Raw genomic sequence first — 21,765 nt, 5'->3', positions numbered from 1 at the left:
AAAATACCTCCAAATACAATGAACTGAATACCTGAGACAAAGGTTGAGCTGCCATAGATTTAAATGTTTCATGAAAAGTAATCCCCTTCTCCAATAAATGTTGTATAACACTACTATTGTTATTACTACCGGTACTAGAACAACAACAGCAATAATAATAATAATAATAATAATAATAATAATAATAATAATAATAACAAGAATACTATTAATAATAATTATAACAATAATAATAATGTTAATAAGAATACTAATAATAATAATGTTAATAATGTTAATAATAATAATAATAATAATAATAATAATAATAATAAAAAGCAAACTGCACGTTTTAGATAAAGCATACATTTTCATTTATGTAGAAATGAACAAGTACAGACAAGTTTAAAACAGCAGTAAAGGTTACTTTCAGACTGTTACTTATTGTGCAAGTGTCTTGAAAATCAATGCATAACAAAAACAAAAACAAAAAAAAACAACTCATAACTTTAAATACAAAAGCAAAAACTTTTTAACTTCCCGAAATTGTTCAAAAAACAGCCTTTGAAACAACTTGCCTCGTATTAATATAAGTATTCTGATAAGACATTAAAACCCCACTAATACACTCATTCTGTATGTTTATGGCTGAGTTGTTATTATTCTCCTGCTTTGCGCGCGTGGTTTGGTTTTTTGGATCACGGAAGTGACGTCATGCTGTCAACATGTAAGATGGCGACCCATCACAGGCAGAATGCAGCCGGGCGGAGAAAAGTGCAGGTAAATTTCACCTTTTATGCCGTTTTTCTTTTTTTTTTTAATACATGTGCATAGACAAACATTCGGCTTGATTGTTTAATGACGTGTTTAACGGTGTGATTGTTGACATTCAGGACTCGTGAGCTAGCAAACACTTCGGTTAGCATGTAGCATGTTTTTATTAGCTCGCGTTTATATTTATGTTTATTCCTGTATATAAAACATAACGCGCGTCGTTGAAGTTGTGTTAGATGTCCAGTTTGTATACGGTCCATTTTGTCCTTGTTCTTACGTCGTCGTATGAATTTGATTGCTAGCTTTCAGCTAAGCTAAAGCTAAGGCCACGCCCCCTTCCCCACTCATCTCGGCGGTAGAGTGAGAGTTGTGCTCTTTGACACAAATGACTACAACGTAGAATTGTTAAAGACTGTTACAGGAAAAAATCAAGACTCTTTTATGTATCTAAAACACGTAAATACGTGAATACCCTGATGTCGCTGTACTTCTGCCGTATTTTGAACTGTCGTAAAATTGGCGCAAACTCCCCAAGGACATACACAACACAGTGGTAGTGTTTAAAAACATAACGGTATCTAGACAATGTTTCTTTAAACACTTATTAGGTGCGTTACTGGACAATATTATGAGCGTGTTGTTATCTGTATAATGAGTACGCCTGAATTCAAAATCAGAGGACTAACAAAAGCAGCTGTCACCCTTTAGAAAAGAGACATTTGTAAATGTTCAGGATTGATGTGTTGATAGTGTCACATACTGTTCAGAGTTTTTCTCTAAAACCCATAAAAGCTGCAGAGAAAATCATATAACCAACATTGACTTTATCTACTATTCCTTAATGTTAGAGTTAGACTCACTTTGGGCTCATAGCTTAATGATTAAATTACACAATTCTGGTGAAATTTAGTAAATAGGCTGAAAAAGTCACAGTTTGATGACAACATTTCAGTCAGTTGTAAACAAATGAACTAGTATTTGGATATTTGTGGTTGGAATCTCAAAAATCTCATGCTTTTGTTGTGATTCAAACATCAGTGTTTATACAATCCTAGGCGTGTGTCTGTAATGCTACGTTCACACACTGCAGCGACTTGCAGTGGAAAAAGCAACCACAGAGCATTCATTTTCAATGGTGACTTCTGGTGAAACGAGTGAGAGTGACTGTTGTTGACTAGATGTGCATGTGTCCAGTGACGTGACAAAACTGAGAAAAGTTTAACTGAAAATATGGAGCAACTTGGTGCAGAAACTATGAATGGGAGTGAAGACAAGAGTGCACGTGATATGTGACAAAAGCACACCACTGCTTGTTCTTCATCCCATATGATATGCATATAAGCACTGGAGATATGAATATATATTATCTCACTCACACACACAGGGAGCAATAATATCTGCATTTTTTATTTTTTATAAATTTAAATATATAAATTTTTACATTTTTTATATTTAAATTCAGGGGGGCACGGTGGCTTAGTGGTTAGCACGTTCGCCTCACACCTCCAGGGTCGGGGTTCGATTCCCGCCTCCACCTTGTGTGTGTGGAGTTTGCATGTTCTCCCCGTGCTTTGGGGGTTTCCTCCGGGTACTCCGGTTTCCTCCCCCGGTCCAAAGACATGCATGGTAGGTTGATTGGCATCTCTGGAAAAATTGTCCCTAGTGTGTGATTGTGTGAGTGAATGAGAGTGTGTGTGTGCCCTGCGATGGGTTGGCACTCCGTCCAGGGTGTATCCTGCCTTGATGCCCGATGACGCCTGAGATAGGCACAGGCTCCCCGTGACCCGAGGTAGTTCGGATAAGCGGTAGAAGATGAATGAATGAATGAATATTTAAATTTATTTACTTTTTTTTTTATTTTCTTTCCATATAGTTCCAAAAAGTCCTTGATTTTTATTTTTAAAGCATTTATAAACTCGTGCTTTCAATACAGTGCTGTTTTGCTACAAGCTGTGGTTCAGTTCATTGTTCATTCATATTCATTGTTCTCACTGTATTTATTTATTTATTTACTTATTTATTTTGAATTTACTTTAACGATATTGTGAAATGTATTGACTCATTCTGAAGTTGATCTGATCTGATCATATGAGGGCTTATGGTTTGTGACCTAATACAGAGTAGACATTTGAATTTGTTTAGTTGTGCGCATGTCATCTTTCTATATCGTTCGTGTGCAGTGTTTGTACCTCAGTTCGCACTTTGTGTCTTTGTGAAATGGCCTTATTTCTTGCTCATTATGGGATCATACAGAGGCCCTAAAATGAAAACGATCACTTCCTGAAACCCTTTGTCGGTGCCATTACCAATGCACTGTCATGTTTTCAAACAAATGACAGACTGTGGATTGAAAACGTCTTTAAGCAGAAATTTAGCTAGAGTGTAGAAAATAGTGTTATGTGTGACTCATCACATGCTACTTTTTCCCTGTACTCAGGCATCCCTGCTTCTGTACTGCATTATACCAGATTATGTCTGCTTGTGCGCCAGACTTGATACAAACACTTTCTAAGCAGGGCCTCTGCCTTAAAATCCAGCTTTATGAAGTTTATGATCATAATTTTTTTGATGCTGTGTCAGAACGGTGATGGTTTATGTGGAAAGTTCTGATGTGAGCTTTTTTTTTCTGGCAAACACCTTTGCAGAACTACTTTAATTTTGCCATCTATATTTTTCAAATATCCGAATTTTGTCATCTTATACGGCCTTTGTACCTCAACAGAAAACGTTCATTTTTTCAGAATATGAATTCAGTTTAACTTAAATGATACTGAGAAATGTTTGTCTGTTATGACTGTAATGTCTTAAAGTGAAAAGATTATTTTTCAGAATAAATCTTAATGGAGCATGTCTGTGAGTTCCCTCAGGAATACAAGCAAGTGAGGCAGATGCAGGAATCTTCAGGAGAAATGTGACCAGCTCTCTTAGATACTTGGAAAAGCTAATCAGCTGATTTGTGTTTAAAACCGCACAAGTGTACGTCAGAGCACTGATGCAGCTGGAAGTGCGATCTGTAGTGACACTAATTATTAAAGCTGTTTAGTTCATTATATGCTTATTACTTTATAATGTGCATTTTTTTAATGAAACCGTTTCATTCTGTTTGTTTTTGAAGGTATCATTGCTGTGCTACAGTAATACACAAGTACCTGACAGTTACAGTGCCGTATGAATATCATGCCGTATGTGTGATTATAGTTTTCCAGGAAGACAATTAAATGAAAATAATCAGGCAGGTCTTGTGAATGTTGTAAGAACAGTACATTTGCCTCATGGGAAATTTAATATTGCTTTGAAATTGTACAGACATGTTTCAGACATGCTTTATACCTGTATTCACTAGGCTTGGACGATATGACTATAATATCGATATTACAGTTTGCTTTTCTGATATATTACGAATATTGGGAGCTCTTTTTAAAAATGTATATTTTAACCAAAACATGATTAGAACTAGAAAAGCTGATGTCTTTTTTTTTCTCTTTTTAAAACTGTTTAAATTTTTAAGCATTTTTATGTTTTTTGATTACTTTATTTTATAAGTTTGTACATTTTCAATGTAATTTATTTATACAGCACTTTTAACAATCAACATCGTCTCAAAGCAGCTTTACAAATGAATAAATGGATGTAAAAACATTCATTTTAATCCTTCTCATAGACATCAGTTAGTGCCAGTTTTATCTTTTAATTTGGATGACCTGGTAAATGCTAGATGTCCTGGTGTAAGTTTGATTTGATGATGTTTTGGACAAATCGGAAAGTTTTATGTCTTTTATAAATATGAGAACATTTTCTTTATTAAAAAAAAAAAAATAAAATAATAAATAAATCCTGCATGTTCTATGTGCTCCAGGTGTCCTATGTGATCAGAGATGAAGTGGAGAAATACAACCGTAATGGAGTTAATGCTCTCCAGCTGGATCCGGCCCTTAACCGGCTCTTCACCGCTGGTCGAGACTCCATCATCCGGATATGGAGCGTCAACCAGCACAAGGTACCAATCTATCAGTCCCTCATTCACTATCTGTGCTAATCAGACACTGTAATAAGGTTGGAGACAAACACAATGCTAACCAGGAATGGAATATTTTGATCTGGCCAGCATGTTAATCACATAATTTCGTGTCATGGTTAGAAATTGGATGTTCACTGGCATTTCCGTTGTTTTGTGTGCTTTTCAGCAGGACCCATACATAGCGTCAATGGAACATCACACAGACTGGGTCAATGACATCGTCCTCTGCTGCAACGGAAAAACCCGTGAGCACGACTTTAGTTATATGCAACTGTCTTTTATGTAACTGTTGGCCTGCATGTTCACTCCGTTTCCATTACGTATTGCGTAAATCGTACCTTTAGATATTCTTAAATTTCTCTGGTCCACACAGTTTCTGGATTTCTGAAGCATTCTGATCGAAGAGCTCCCTAATCATTCCCTGGGTCAAAATAAAGACCCAACCTGCGAGTAAACAGTATAACCTAGAGTACGTCATGTAATCCCAGTGTTGTGTTGTATTCTTAATGTTTTACAGTGATATCTGCTTCATCAGACACCACTGTGAAAGTCTGGAACGCACATAAAGGATTTTGTATGTCGACATTGCGAACGCATAAGGTGAGTAAATCATTAAAAAAAATAATTTCGATTCCATGGACATGGCTAAGCAAGATTCTGTTATAGAAATTGTATTTTTTTTTTTTTTTTTAAATGTCATTTAAATAAAAGGTTCAAACCTACATCCTAAAGCATAACTAGTATTAAATAAAAAAGCACAAATATAAAACCAGTGCCAACTGCTAAAAGGTATAGAACTAACATTAAAATTCAAATGCAGTTGTCTGTATAGATATAAAGCATGATCTTGATTCGATCTGGCCTGTACAAATTTCAGTTCCAAATAAATATCTTTACAATATGTTTATATACACTGACATTTGGCAGCCTGATTCAAAGTGACCTTACATCTATCTGAGCAATTAAGGGTTAAGATCTTGCTTAAGGGCCCAGCAGATGTGAGAGCGCAGGCTACCAGCCAATGCTTTGCAGTTTTTCCGTTTGCCAGCAGACCGTGTTAATACAGCTAAATTGCAAGAACATTTCTTTTCACTACATGATGTTTAGTCATGGTTACAACATTAACAGTGAGAAGGAGCGATTTCAATGAGCTGGAAACAAGAATTGTTTTTGTCCATCAATGCCATAGCTCTCATGGCCTCATGTTTCAAAGAGACTATTGAGGTAATTAAGGAATTTAATATCTTGAGAATCATGAGATATTTCATTATGAAACATCATGCCAAAAAAACATGTTGAGAGGATGAGAGGGCAGAGAAACTGAAGCAGCTGGTCGCTATCCTGGCAGAAGCAACTGTTTTATCAGAGCAAATAGGACACGACATTACTAGAGCTATTAAGTGGCAATGATTCAACATTATAAGTATAGAAAACTTTCATCAGTTTTTTACATTTTTCCTATTTAATGTGGTCAGTGCCATTTAAAATTTAACTAAGCACTACTTACTGAATATAATCTTGTGTGAAACAAATACAGCTGTCAGCTGTGACCGGCCCTCGTTGTAAAACATTTACATTATTTTTACATTTAAAGCATTCGGCAGACGCCATCTTCCTTTATTTTTTTATTAAATTTTATACAACCGAGCAATTGAGAGTTAGGGGCCTTGCGCAGGGGCTCAGCATTGGTGATACTAGGATTTGTAGTCCAACACTTTAAGTACTAGGCCATAAGTCACTAACAGGCGGACCGCAGTCTGGGTCCGGACCCGGGAGCTGTCCAATACGGACCCGGACCTACAGCCAAAACAAAAGGTTAAAGGTTATGATTTAAAACTTGACGGGGTGCATTTATTTTAATCGTCTTCAATTCTAATCGGCACTACTTTTTACGGTAGTGGTAGTGGAAACGCACAGACCAATTGCATGCGAGTTAAACCATCCCACATGATACCACTCAGCCAATCAAGTCTGTGCGTTCCTGAAGTAAACCCTGCGACTCAACAGCGCAAGACAGATGAGAGAGAATTAGAGAAAAGTTACACATGAAAGAAAGATAGCGATACATGTAGAAAACATAGGGAGAGAAACAGACGAGTGAGACGGAGAAAGGGAGAGAAACAGACGAGTGAGACGGAGAAAGGGAGAGAAACAGACGAGTGAGACGGAGAAAGGGAGAGAAACAGACGAGTGAGACGGAGAAAGGGAGAGAAACAGACGAGTGAGACGGAGAAAGGGAGAGAAACAGACGAGTGAGACGGAGAAAGGGAGAGAAACAGACGAGTGAGACGGAGAAAGGGAGAGAAACAGACGAGTGAGACGGAGAAAGGGAGAGAAACAGACGAGTGAGACGGAGAAAGGGAGAGAAACAGACGAGTGAGACGGAGAAAGGGAGAGAAACAGACGAGTGAGACGGAGAAAGGGAGAGAAACAGACGAGTGAGACGGAGAAAGGGAGAGAAACAGACGAGTGAGACGGAGAAAGGGAGAGAAACAGACGAGTGAGACGGAGAAAGGAAGAATAAAGAACAAATGGTGCTCTCAAAAAAAAAAAAGAAAAGTGGACAGGGAAAATAGAGGATTTAATCCAGAATGGACAGACTCATTTCTGTTAATGCTTCCCACTGGGAGCGCTAAACCAGTTTGTCTCATATGTTCAGAAACCGTGGCACTTATTAAAAGTGGCAATGTGAAACGCCATTATGAGACCAAACATAAAGGTTTTGAACAAACACATCCACTCAAATCTGAAGACAGCGTCCCTGAGACAGCTTTCCCAGGTCTGAGGGAAGTAGCCCTATACATCCTGACCATGTTTGGCTCTACATACAACTGCGAGGCAGCTTTCTCTACAATGAACATAATCCAAACTAAATATGGTTCCAGGCTCACTAATGAGCACCTCCACGTGTGTATGAGAACGGCCCTGACTCCATTCAAGCCCAGGTTTAACATCCTGCCAAGATAGAGCTCAGTTCTCTCACTGAGCAAAAAGTGGGATATAAAAGGGAAAGTTAAGCACTTTATTTAAACATACACAATTTTCACATTTTATTTATTTTCTCTTATTTTGAAATGTAGCCCTACTTTTATTTATTTAATGAGAGAACGTTATACATATCTACAATCATACATATGTTCAGTTCTATGTTACGTGACAATAAATATTGTCAAAAAAGTTTTTGTACTGAATTTATTTGATTTGACAGTCAGGTATTGATTGCTTGCAGATGTTGATACAACTACTAGGCTACATAAATATATATCACACTAACTAGTTAGACATTATGATCTTCCAGACCTTTGCTTCAAGAAATTTCTCCTTACTGGACCTCTTTAAATTTTAGTTGAATACCTCTGCACTAGGCTATCACATATGAAAAGGTTGGACCTCTGTAGTCTAGGCGTTCAGTGTTGTTATAGAAAACTATAGAACTGTAACCACTTGGCTTGGTATTGAAGAAATGGAGCACCCCATCAGTGATTCTGACCCCTTTCTGATCTCTGGACCTGCCTCAATCTTGACACCATGGTTCTGGTTGGAGTTCTTATCTCTTGACAGCTGTGGATGATGCAACATAGAAAGCATGATCGTGGCTTTGGACTGCAGCGGAAACCTTTTTGCACTCAGGTCGTCTTCAGTGAAGAGTTAGATACCTTCAACAAGATAAACTTCTTAAAACTAGAATGAATTTAGTTCAATTTAGTTAAGGTATAGAAGGGAATTGATTTTTAAACACACTACCCGGTGTCACACAGATGAGGATGAGTTGTCTTTTGAGTCTTGATTCCTCTCAAGGTTTATTTCTCATATCATCTCTTGGAGGTTTTCCATACCACCGTTTCCACTGTCTTGCTTTGGGATGCGTTTAAATTCTGTAATTTGTATCATAAATTTATAGCTGTAAAGATCTACAAATGAAATTTAATTGTATATATAAAACTGCATTTTTATATTGAAAATATATATATTTTTATTTTTTTACCTTTACATTTTTAATAATTGTAGTCATTTTGTCTGATTTTTTTTTTTTATTAATGTGAATTGCATACATCTTGTTTTAAAAGACTGATTACTTTGACCTTTATCATAAGTGCTGGTTTGTTGCCACGCACCCATAAAATGTAGGCTATACGAGTGCACAGTAACTGGCCTAAAAGCCCCGGAAGCGTCAAGTCCCTTTAAACATCTATATTTTGTGTGTGTTAAAGTCACCCAATGTTTGGAATCATTTTAGTTGCCAGAAAGATGACTTCCTGGAGTGTCTTTATAATAAAGACAAAATGTAAAACCTCTCTTCCTGCTGGGTACAGTGAAATCTTTACAAATATGACCATTTGTATTGGATGTATTTATTACATTGGGTTATTTTCACTGGTCATTTTATAGAAGTTAAAAAAAGCTTTTCAGCCAAGTACATGTGGTCTTTAAACATTACTCTAGTTATACTTCAAATCAAGTCAAATTTTTATTTGTCACATACACATCCATACAGAGTACGACATGCAGTGAAATGCTTTTTGCTTCTGTCCGGTATTCAAACATAAGGAATGCAATTTGGGATAAAAAATATAACCAAAAGGAGGTAGATAAATAAAAAAGCATAAACTATATAAAACGAAACTATATAAAATATGAAAATATAAGTGAAAAATAATGTATATACATAAATGCGTATGGCTTTAAAGTGTCCATGTGCAGTATGGTGTGTGTATAAAGTGTCTAAAGTGGTAAGTGCTGTGACTGTCCAGAGTTAAAGTGACAGTCCAAATTTAAAGTGTCAGTGCAAAAAAGGTGTGCAGAAAACAACAGTGAAGGGGAGAGGTCCAGTAGTAGGTCCAGATCTAGATCCTGATCCTGGGTGTTTCCTGGTTTAAACTCCGAATGGCCTGGGAAGAAGCTTCTCCTCATTCTGTCTGTGTTTGCTTTCAAGGAGCGAAAGCGACTTACCTGACATTCCCATGTAAAACTAGTCCAGAATGAGTAGAGTTGTAGATCTTGTAGTTTATACGTTTTTTTGTTACAAACTGGAACATGGAGGCCAAACGCACTCTTAATGATGCAGAGGTGATTATTTTGAATTTATACCGTTACCTGTTGTTATTGTGTGTCTTCATTCACAGGATTATGTTAAAGCTTTAGCGTATGCTAAAGATAAAGAGCTGGTGGCTTCAGCAGGGCTGGACAGACAGATCTTCCTGTGGGACGTAAACACACTAACAGCACTGACTGCTTCCAATAATACCGTCACTAGTGAGTATCGTCTGTCGGCTTACTTAAACCGAAGTAGCCGTTATGAAGCATATATTGTGTTATGTTGCAAGTACTGTGATACCTGCAATACGGGACGCATTTTCTGTTGTTTTCCAAAAATGTCAAAATGATTAGCAGCTGGTTTGTTTCTAAAAGCGTTTTTCTCCTTGTTTTGAACAGTCACAGGCAATCTATAAATAAGCTTTCCTTAAGGTGCAGACAGGTTTATATGTCTAAAGTATGAGATAATAGTTGGAGATAGATGAAGCACACAGTAATCGTTAAGTTCTATCACATCACCAATGAAAAAATACCAATTAGTCAGTTCAGTGTAATGCAGGTTTGTGTGTGAGTGCTTGCGTTTGTGTGTGTGTGTGTGTGTGTGGTACACTTTCCACATAAACAGATTAACTAACATGTTTATTTTGATTGACATGTTGAAGGTTTCTCTGAAGAGACATTAATATTTATGGTAGGAGACTCCAGTGTCTGCACTTTGAGGCCTATGTGCTTTACAACAGCATGCCCTGTACTCTTATATTATAAGGAATACTCTTATATTCCTTACACAGTGTGTACTGTTCATTTTGTAACGTGTATGGTGTGTATCCGTGGTTTCCATAGCTATGTAAGTAATCTTGCCCATATTCGGTTATATCCTAATTTTTAATCGATTGCGTGTGCTGTGTGGATAATGAGTAGCCTGGTTTTATAAGCCAAATTGCCTGAGACAAATGAGTTTAACGTTGTTAGTAGTGTAGCAACGTTAAAGCTTGGGATTGAATCCAGTTTTGCACAACCAACATCATCAAACCTCATTATTCGTTCAGTCAGTTCAAGTACTCTTATCGTTTATCCTGCAGCATCGTCTCTCAGTGGGAACAAGGATTCAATCTACAGTCTAGCGATGAATCAGATGGGCACAGTAATAGTATCTGGATCAACTGAGAAGGCTTGTCCCTATTTTTTATTTTTTTTTACATAATTCTTATTGTATCAATCGATTTAAATGTTTCTTTTGCTGGCCCTGTTTAGTTAGTGGTGTGTGTGTGTCTGTGTGTGCCTGTGTGTGTGTGCCTGTGTGTGCGTCTGTCTTTGTGTGTGTGTGTCTGTCTTTGTGTGTGTGTGTGTGTCTGTCTTTGTGTCTGTGTATGTGTGTCTTTGTGTCTGTGTGTGTGTGTCTTTGTGTCTGTGTGTGTCTGTCTTTGTGTGTGTGTCTGTGTGTGTTCCTGTGTGTGTTCCTGTGTGTGTGCGCCTGTCTGTGTGTGTGTGCGCCTGTCTGTGTGTGTGCGCCTGTCTGTGTGTGTGTGTGTGCGCCTGTCTTTGTGTGTGTGTGCGCCTGTGTGTGTGTGCGCCTGTCTTTGTGTGTGTGTGCGCCTGTCTTTGTGTGTGTGTGTGTGCGCCTGTCTTTGTGTGTGCGCCTGTCTTTGTGTGTGCGCCTGTCTTTGTGTGTGCGCCTGTCTTTGTGTGTGCGCCTGTCTTTGTGTGTGCGCCTGTCTTTGTGTGTGCGCCTGTCTTTGTGTGTGCGCCTGTCTTTGTGTGTGCGCCTGTCTTTGTGTGTGCGCCTGTCTTTGTGTGTGCGCCTGTCTTTGTGTGTGCGCCTGTCTTTGTGTGTGCGCCTGTCTTTGTGTGTGCGCCTGTCTGTGTGTGTGCGCCTGTCTTTGTGTGTGCGCCTGTCTTTGTGTGTGCGCCTGTCTTTGTGTGTGCGCCTGTCTTTGTGTGTGCGCCTGTCTTTGTGTGTGCGCCTGTCTTTGTGTGTGTGTGCGCGCCTGTCTTTGTGTGTGTGTGCGCGCCTGTCTTTGTGTGTGTGTGCGCGCCTGTCTTTGTGTGTGTGTGCGCGCCTGTCTTTGTGTGTGTGTGCGCGCCTGTCTTTGTGTGTGTGTGCGCGCCTGTCTTTGTGTGTGTGTGCGCGCGCCTGTCTTTGTGTGTGTGTGCGCGCCTGTCTTTGTGTGTGTGTGCGCGCCTGTCTTTGTGTGTGTGTGCGCGCCTGTCTTTGTCTGTGTGTGCGCGTCTGTCTTTGTGTGTGTGCGCGCCTGTCTTTGTGTGTGTGTGTGCGCGTCTGTCTTTGTGTGTGTGCGCGCCTGTCTTTGTGTGTGTGCGTGTGTGTCTGTCTTTGTGTGTGTGTCTGTGTGTGTGTCTTTGTGGCTGTGTGTGTGTCTTTGTGTGTGTGTGTCTTTGTGTGTGTGTGTGTCTTTGTGTGTCTTTGTGTGTGTGTGTCTTTGTGTCTTTGTGTGTGTGTGTGTGTGTGTGTGTCTTTGTGTGTATGTGTCTTTGTGTCTGTGTGTGTGTCTTTGTGTGTATGTGTCTTTGTGTGTGTGTCTTTGTGTGTCTTTGTGTGTGTGTGTGTGTCTTTGTGTGTCTTTGTGTGTGTGTGTGTGTGTGTGTGTGTGTGTGTGTCTGTGTGTGTGGTTTCACAGGTTTTAAGAGTGTGGGACCCACGCACCTGTGCCAAGCTCATGAAGCTGAAAGGACACACAGACAATGTGAAGTCGTTGCTGCTCAACAGAGATGGCACTCAGGTGCATGATATTTGATTAAAGTATTGAGGACAGAAAAATGCTGAAATAGAATGCTGGAAATGTGAATGGCATTTTGCTTTATGATGCAATATATAATAAACTTTACCTCTACCTTTACTTTTAACCTTATACATTTCAATCTGTTTTATAATTAACACTGTACATAATATTGTCTTTTTACTGTACTATTGAAAACAATATGAGAAGCAGTACAATAAACTGTTAATAACCATGTGCCCCGATCTGTGTTTAGTGCTTGTCAGGCAGTTCAGACGGTACCATCCGGCTGTGGTCACTGGGACAGCAGAGATGTATAGCCACGTACCGTGTCCATGATGAGGGAGTGTGGGCGCTGCAGGTGAACGAAGCCTTTACACACGTCTACTCTGGAGGCCGGGACCGGAAGATTTACTGCACAGACCTGCGCAATCCCGACATACGTGTACTTATTTGTGAAGAGAAGGCCCCTGTACTAAAGGTAGGTGAGCTATGATGATGGTGGTAGGTGAGCTATGATGATGGTGGGAATCACTGGAAGACTGTGATATTTCAGGAGGCTGTAGTTTATACACTTTAATCTTTGTAACACTATACTTTTATAATAACACAAATCCACAGTAAAGAGTATTGTTTACTTGAGTTACAGACACAATCTCCAGATTTATTATTGATACTCTTAATTAAAAATGAGTTTAGTAAAGGGTTATATAAGATGTACGCACTGTATAAACACACGTATACTCTGAATACGAGAGAAACGTAGAGTTTCTCGAAGTGAAGTACGTTCGTTCTAAGAAACTGAAAAAAAAATCATTTAAGCAAGACCTTTTGAAAGAATTATTGGCAACTAGAAATGATTTTGAGTTAAGTATATCTGAAACCTATTCCTGTTTCTATTTTTCATTACTCAGCATTCATCCATGACTTCCTGTTTCACTGGAGTATAAATATGATTTGACACACAGGCACAATTCCCTAACTTTAATGGCCGTAAAATAGCTACACCTGAAAATACCCATATTCACTTTTGGGGAAAGTAATTAAGAAGTTTAGAAAACGGAGCAGTAATGAACTTGCTTGAAAGATGACACAAGTGTATTTTAATCCCATATACAGTGAGGAAGATGATTAGACAGGCAGAATTTTCTCCAGTGATCACAGTTGGAGATTTTTGCAAAAGGTGGCAGCGATTTTGGGTTCTTCAAGTCTCCCAACTATAATTAGAAGCAACTTATATATAAGTGAGAGACAGACACAGACAGACACAGACAGACACCGACAGACAGACACAGACAGACAGACACAGACAGACACAGACAGACAGACACAGACAGACAGACACAGACAGACAGACACAGACAGACAGACACAGACAGACAGACACAGACAGACAGACACAGACAGACACAGACAGACAGACAGACACAGACAGACAGACACAGACAGACAGACACAGACAGACACAGACAGACAGACACAGACAGACAGACACAGACAGACACAGACAGACAGACACAGACAGACACAGACAGACACACACAGACAGACACACACAGACAGACACACACAGACAGACACACACAGACAGACACACACAGACAGACACACACAGACAGACACACACAGACAGACACACACAGACAGACACACACAGACAGACACACACAGACAGACACACACAGACAGACAGACAGACAGACACAGACAGACAGACAGACATGAAGGATGGTAATATAGAAAAGAACCTGATCCCCACTGTTGAAAGATCTGAGATGTTCTGCTGCTATTGATCCACCAAATTTCCCAAAAATATCCTTGTCATGGACTCCATTATGTACTGGAAGATTTTAAATAAAAATCAGGCTCCCTCTTCCAAGAAGCAGAGGTTTTTGGATGGTCTTCCAGTGGGACCATTAGTGAAAACATAAAATCCACTGATAAATGGTTCAGTGACCACATATGAAGAACCTATAACTGGCAACCTAGCGTTCACTGAATCCCAGTAAACTTCAGTGAGAACCTTTACAGTGAGCTGAAACAGAGTCCACATGAGCAGGCAGAGGACCCTGGAGATTGTGTGTTGAGGATTGCTCTTAGCTTCCTTGCTCTGTATTCTCAAATCTTATAAAATATAGTAGAGAAAGATCTTGGCAAAAGGAGGAAGTGTGAAGTACGTACATAACTCCCCCCCCCCCCCACACACACACATACACACATATTCATTATGTCATTATTGAGTACTGAGTGTAGATTAATGAGAAGAAAAAGGTTTTTTTCAGGTTGCAACATAAAATCTAGGGGATCTGAATACTCTCTAAATCCAAAGTGAAAACAGAATTCTTTTAATTATGTATTAAAAAGAAAAGCTGAAAAAATATTTATAAAAAAGTGAGGGTGCGTGGATAATTTCTAAATACTGTTTGTAAATATATGTGTGTGTTTGTGTGTGTGTGAATGTACAGTATGTATGTGAGTTTTTTTTTGTATTTATTTATTATTATTATTATTATTATTATTATTATTATTATTATTATTATTATTATTATTATTATTATTTTTCAATCATTTCCTCCTTCATTTAATTCTTAAATTATTCAGTTTTTAAATTTGTAAATTCTTATATTTATACTGAATTGTTGCCAGTGTTCTTTTCCACTGTCCTGAGCGCATTTTGACCTTAAGTAACAGGCTGCAGTGAAATACAAAGACAATTGTTAAAGCTATAATACCAGGTGTGGAGAGAAAATTGTTTAGAGTGTAGTTTGAGGAACTGTACCTATGTGCAAAGAAAGCAAAATTGCTGAATGTATATTTGTCCTTGGACAGATGGAGCTGGACAGGTCAGCGGACCCACCGTCGGCCATCTGGGTCTCCACCACAAAGTCCACCGTTAACAAATGGGTGAGCACAGCTGCCTTCTACAGTGACGTGAACGAAGATACCACCTGCCCCAGCTGTTCCTGACACATCATATAGACTCGCACTCCTAATCTTTAAGCTTTTCTTTTGCTTTGTCTTTTACTTTTAAAGCTCCGCTTTTCTGAATATTATCCCTAGTGTATAATGTGTACTGTTATTAATCAAGCACTAGATTGATTCTAATCATATGGCCTAAGCATTAATATTCATGTGTTGGTGGATTGCAAGCACATGACTGTAAAGTTTCCCATTAGTTCACATTCTGTTACCTACTTAACATTCTCTGAATACGAAAATTTAGAAAAGCTAAAATCTCAGCAGAATGACGTCTTGGTCAAATCTGAGCCTTTTTTTGTGCCTCAATTTTCATTTAATCTCTATTACCTCGCAGTCTCTAAAGGGCATCCACAATTTCCGAGCATCTGGCGATTACGACAATGACTGCAGTACTCCCCTGACACCGCTGTGCACACAGCCGGATCAGGTTATTAAAGGTAAGCATCTTGCCGCACACCGACACATGCATTTATACACTTTACATACACTTATGTACTGATGGTGGTGCATTTAGTCCAGTACACAGTTTCTCTTTTGTAATATCTCAGCCAGCCAAATCTGGTTACCCCTAAAAGTTTAAATAAATGCTAAAAACTTACATACCAGCCTTTGTTTGTAGGCTGTGATCATTTGTTCAGCTGCATCTGTAAGACTTGCTGCTTGTTTTCCTAACGTGGTGTCTTCAAAAAAGGATGTATATTTTTATTTAATTACAGAATGAATTTTATTTAATTGCTCTTTACAGAAACTTTATTTAACTAAATAAAAATGGGTATAGGTGTATAGGTGACAATGGATGCTTGATTTGTCTTCCCAGACCACCATTCATATAACGTCTTGCAGTTTCTTTTCAATTTCTTACTTATATTTTTAAGTCTTTAATGGTGATTTGATGCTTTATTAACTTCACTATAGTTCATTTTACAAAAGGACATTTTTACAAGATTTCCACATCCTTTCAGTCCTCATTTTCTGTCAAAATATTTACTGGTGTTTTGTGACAGCACACAAATTCAGTACTATAATTTGTCCTCTAGGTGGAGCCAGTATAATTCAGTGCCACATTCTGAACGATAAGAGACATATACTCACCAAAGACACCAACAACAACATTGCATACTGGGATGTGTTAAAGGTAGGAACTGTTGCATTTTGATGCAACACCGTTTACATCTAAACAGTTTCACAGCGTCGTAGTTACTCATCCGTACCCCTTATGCAGGCATGTAAAGTTGAGGATCTGGGAAAGATGGAGTTTGACGAGGAGATCAAGAAACGGTTCAAGATGGTTTATGTGCCTAATTGGTTCTCCGTGGATCTTAAAACAGGGGTGAGACACATCACTGTGTCATCTGCATAATAACTTTTGAAGTGAAATGTTTTCTCTATCTAATAATGTTAACATTATTAGCAAAAATGATGCACGAGTATTATGTTCAGGATTAATATCAATGTGTACGTATTGGTAATTTAATTCTGCTTGTCACTGTGTAGATGCTGACTATTACACTCGATGAGAGTGATTGCTTTGCTGCTTGGGTCTCGGCCAAGGATGCTGGGTTTACCAGTTCAGATGGCTCAGACCCGAAACGTGAGTGATCTGTTTGAATTTTATACTTAAGACATGAATCAGATAACAATGTACACACTTTAATAAAAAAAAACACAATAATAAAAAAATTGTAATAACATTATTTTGCTGCTAATTCTGGGCAAACATGGGCAACAAAGGTCTTTATTTTACTACCAAGCTGCAGTTCAACCTCCAAATCCAAACAAATAAGAGGCTCATAATGTAAAACAGTGCTCTTGTCAGGAAGCCTACGGTCCCTTAGCCTGTGATGTGAACTCATTGTCTTTCCATTGCATGGTTCATGCCAGGAAAACTGATGACCTGGGATTTTCATCTACAACACTAAACTTTTTACAGATTGCTGCACTTTGTGTGTGTACATATACTGTATATAGTTGAGTGGCAGTCACTGGAGAATGATCAGACTGGGTCAAGCTGACAGGAAGTCTACAGTAACTCAAATACCCACAGGTAGATGGGCTACAGCATAGAAGACCACACTGTCAGACAAAACAGGAATCCGAGGCTGCACTGATCACGAGCTCACAGAAACTTTACATATGAAGATTAGAAAAAGATTTAGCATGCAGAGTATTTCTAATTATTTTGAAACGCAGTGTAAGTGAATGCAAGAGGGGAATTTTCAAGGCACCGGGAACTTGTTGAGATCAAGCTGATTTAAGACTTTTTTGTTCTCCCGAATGTGAATTTATTCTTCCTTGTATGAAATAGCAGTTAAATGTGAATGTTGTGTGTGCTGTAGTGAATCTGGGTGGACTGCTGCTCCAAGCACTGTTGGAATATTGGCCCAGGACGCACAGCAGCCCTATGGATGAGGAAACGGAGCTGAACCATGGTAAGTGTCTCTGTCTGTGTCTGTCTCTGTGTCTGTCTGTCTCTGTGTCTGTCTGTCTCTGTTTTTGTCTGTCTCTGTGTCTGTCGCTCTGTGCGTCTGTCGCTCTGTCTGTCGCTCTCTGTCGCTCTGTCTGTCGCTCTGTCTGTGTCTGTCTGTGTTTTATGCCTTCAGATTATTTCCTTACAGTGTTACATCTATGTTTGTTACGTTAGTAAATGGCGAGCATGAGAACAGGATACAGAAAGGAAATGGTTATTTCCAAGTGCCACCACACACTCCTGTCATTTTTGGTGAAGCAGGAGGAAGAACACTTTTCAGGTATGTTTTGTAACAAGTGTGCATGTTCCTGGTCTTGCTGGACAAACAAGGACTAGCTTGCATGGTGTGAGAGTAGGTATTACTATTATTTTTTTTATTATTATTATTATTGTTTTGTGTGTGTGTGCACATGACACAAGGTTGCTCTGTCGAGACTCTGGAGGTGAGACCGAGTCCATGCTGCTCAATGAAACGGTTCCACAGTGGGTGATTGACATCACGGTGGATGTGAGTGCTTAAGATGTTATCTGCAGTCTAAATGTCATTTAATCAATTATTTCTCAGCGTGTTATTCATGCTTGTAGAGGTATTCTCCAGTTCTGTGTAACTTATTTAGCAAATAAAGACCCAAAAAGCGCTTCTGAAATATGCACATCAAAAATGTCTGGCTTTCTGAAGTCTTTATTCTGCTCTGTTTCCTTACAGAAAAACATGCCAAAATTCAACAAAATCCCATTCTACCTCCAGCCCCATTCTTCATCTGGTGCCAAGACATTAAAGAAGTAGGTTACTATTACAGATGGAACTTGCATGTATGTGTAAAAGCAGTGTGTGTGTCAGGTCAAACTAATCCCTAAATCTTTGTGTTTAAGGACATCTTTATTGTCTCAGATTGTAATGAGACTCTAAAGGAGTCCTTTAGTAACAGCATGTGTACTTGTTTGGGTAATGTAAACTTAGATTAGTTGGTATTTCACAGTTATTATCAATGGTAAGAGGAATTTTTAGTCAATATGACTGTTGCTGACAATATCATTTAGGTTGCCGCCTTTCAAACTGTGTAGGGAATTTGTGTTCATGCTACTCTTATTCATTATAACACAACGTTGTGATATTAACACAACATGAACCCTCTATGAACAATCGTTCTTACACAAAAATAAAAATTGACACAGAATCTTGTTCTTTTTATGTGTAAGTTGAATACGCAGTGCACAATTTTGTATTTTGTCTTTAGTCAAGCTTACAGACTAACAAAATTAGACAACAGGAATGTAGTTAACTCTTGTCTAATGGTGTAGCTGGGAATTCCTTAATCTTCTGTCCTTCAAGACACCTAACAGACCAGACAAGGACTTTAGAAAAAAAGGAGGAGGGTATGGACTTTAAAAAAAAAAAAGGGGGGGGGTAATTACATTTTTATGTAAACTATATGCAAACGTGTGCAAATTGTAATGTCTGCTTGTTCTCTCGCCTGTCTGTGTTTAGGGATCGTCTGTCAGCTAGTGACATGCTTCAGGTGAGAAAAGTGATGGAGCATGTTTATGAGAAAATCATTAACCTGGACAGCGAGTCCCAGACGAGCGGTTCAGCTGGAGAGAAGCCAAGTGAGCAGAAAGAGGAGGAGGACATGGCGGTGTTGGCAGAAGAGAAGATCGAGCTGCTCTGTCAGGACCAGGTAAAGCCCATCGTCACTTTTATCATCCAACATATTGACCGGTTCATCCAAACTTTGGAAACCTCAGCAAAGTCTGAATCTACTTTTAGTCTATCAGGTGTGGATTAAGTGCAGATCTAAAGCTTCAGGTTTCTTGTATCTGAATTCTCTCATTCTTCCATAATTAATATAATCTCTACTCTCCTTCACTGTAATATTTTTCAACCTCATGTTTTTGTTTTTTTTTTGACAGACCTTTGCAACTGCCTTCCATAGCTGTTCATTCTCCCTTAAATAATGTGATTGAGAAATTTTGTCATAATAATTTAAGTTTCTATGATCTGTATTGTATTTACTTTCAGGTTAAAGAATTTTGAATACATGTCACTTGGTTTGCCTGATAAGCTGGATTTCTGTAACACTGCTTTGCTCTGAATTTCCTCTAAAAGGTTCTGGATCCTAACATGGATCTTCGAACAGTAAAGCACTTCATTTGGAAGAGTGGCGGTGACCTAACACTCCATTACAGGCAGAAGTCTACGTAAAGAAACGACTAGCTCTACACATCCGTACACATTTCCTGTTCCAAACCCTGTCATGGACCTCCAAACTGTCTTCATACTCCCTGTGATCTGGTGCGTGATGTTCCATGAAGTCTGACACACCAAAACGCACGTCCACCTGTGAATTCATCAGGTCTCCACAGTCTGTAAGAGGATCTGGGTGTGTCAGGTTTGAAGTAAGAAGAGGAAAAAAACAGGAAAAGGGAATCTACTGTGAACAGTCAGCTGACAAACAGAAAGGCTGGTGTGAATACATTTTCAAGCTTGAGTTTATTATTTAATTGCCATCTGTTTCATGTGTCATTAGCATTTTTATTGCCCTGTTTTTTGTGGCGTTTTTGTTTTGATGGACATCACATTGTTGTGATATGAACGACATACATAAAATATTTTTGTTCTCTTTCCTTTATACATTCCGGAGATGTTGATTTGTGGGCATGTTTTCAGTTCTACATTAGAGAGAATGATGATCTGGGTTTGATTACAAACCATTAAATATTTTGGTGAATTTAAAGCAGTGCAACTTTCAAAAGTTCATTTCCTTTTGTCCAGAAGTCAACAGATGTCTTTGAAGGTTTTTTTTTTTTTTTTTTTAATAAATATAAATAAATGTTAACCTTCCAGAAACATTGATGCATCCATTCTGTACATAAATTGTAATTATTTTGTAGGCAGTTTTACCTTCTGAGTTGCTTTTATTTACAGTTTTTTTTTATTATTATTATTATTATTTAATCCTGTTCTCTTCAAAAAGGTGCTTTTTTGTGTGATCTATGAGAAATGTGACAAAATGGGTCAGATGGATTGGCTCATGGGTTTCTCTGATGATCCAGTTGCTGCTAACAGCCTGTCCAACCACAAGAGGGCAGTATATACTGTATAGAGTTTGGAGAACAAAACAGCAAAAACTTAAGAAATTCTTACTAAAAGATATCTGGGTGGTTGATTTTAATTTATGTAAAAGAGATTGGGCTTTGCAAACTGTCAATCATAGCTGAGATTGCACAATGTTATCAAAATGCATTCTATATTTGGTTTTATTCTGAAAGAATAAATAAAGAAGGCAAGAAAGATGTCTTGTTTGTTGTTATGGGATTAAACTGTAATGGAAATATCCACCAAACCCAATCACTGACTCTTATGCATTTTTTTTTTTTTTTTGGCATTTTGTAAGCTTTTTTCTTTCTTTGCATTGCTTTTATGGTGGTTTAATTCCTGCCTTCAACCACTGTGCATGGAGATTACATGTGCTCCTGCGCTTCAGGGTTTCCTCCCCAAGTCCAGAGATTGCATTGTAGCCTGGTTCACATCTCAATATGTCTAGTGTGAAAAGTACACAGAGTGAGAGGGGCAGACACACAGAGAGAGGGAGAGGGGGGAAGACGGACAGAGAGAGAGGCAGAAAGGCAGATGGAGAGAGAGAGGGTCAGACACACAGACGGAGAGAGAGAGGGGCAGACAGACGGGGGGGCAGACAGACAGAGAAAGAGAGAGGGGCAGACAGACAGAGAGAGAGACAGATAGGCAGACAGAGAGATGGAGAGAGAGAGGGTCAGAC

General features: G+C 38.7%; 1 protein-coding gene across 2 annotated transcripts; it reads left to right on the top strand.

Annotated features, from left to right (window-relative positions):
• Positions 1 to 686: 686 nt before the first annotated feature.
• Positions 687 to 21,282, top strand: wdr48a (WD repeat domain 48a). 2 transcript variants are annotated; one of them, XM_060869690.1, is made up of 19 exons: positions 687 to 759; positions 4,610 to 4,750; positions 4,941 to 5,016; positions 5,289 to 5,371; positions 9,895 to 10,024; positions 10,888 to 10,976; positions 12,442 to 12,543; positions 12,797 to 13,021; positions 15,370 to 15,444; positions 15,854 to 15,956; positions 16,557 to 16,654; positions 16,742 to 16,849; positions 17,014 to 17,110; positions 17,856 to 17,948; positions 18,161 to 18,266; positions 18,407 to 18,494; positions 18,693 to 18,769; positions 19,476 to 19,665; positions 20,094 to 21,282. In XM_060869690.1, the coding sequence occupies exons 1-19, from the start codon at positions 694 to 696 to the stop codon at positions 20,187 to 20,189; spliced, it is 2,043 nt and encodes a 680-aa protein (XP_060725673.1). In that variant the 5' UTR covers positions 687 to 693; the 3' UTR covers positions 20,190 to 21,282. The 2 variants fall into 2 exon arrangements, with proteins under 2 accessions (XP_060725673.1, XP_060725672.1); XM_060869689.1 differs by having other exon boundaries at positions 4,938 to 5,016.
• Positions 21,283 to 21,765: the final 483 nt, after the last annotated feature.

Source organism: Tachysurus vachellii, chromosome 5 (genome assembly GCF_030014155.1).
Source record: "Tachysurus vachellii isolate PV-2020 chromosome 5, HZAU_Pvac_v1, whole genome shotgun sequence".
In the NCBI taxonomy this organism is placed as follows: domain Eukaryota; kingdom Metazoa; phylum Chordata; class Actinopteri; order Siluriformes; family Bagridae; genus Tachysurus; species Tachysurus vachellii.
Note: the sequence above shows the minus strand (reverse complement) of the source record. Positions and strands in the feature narration are given on the sequence as shown.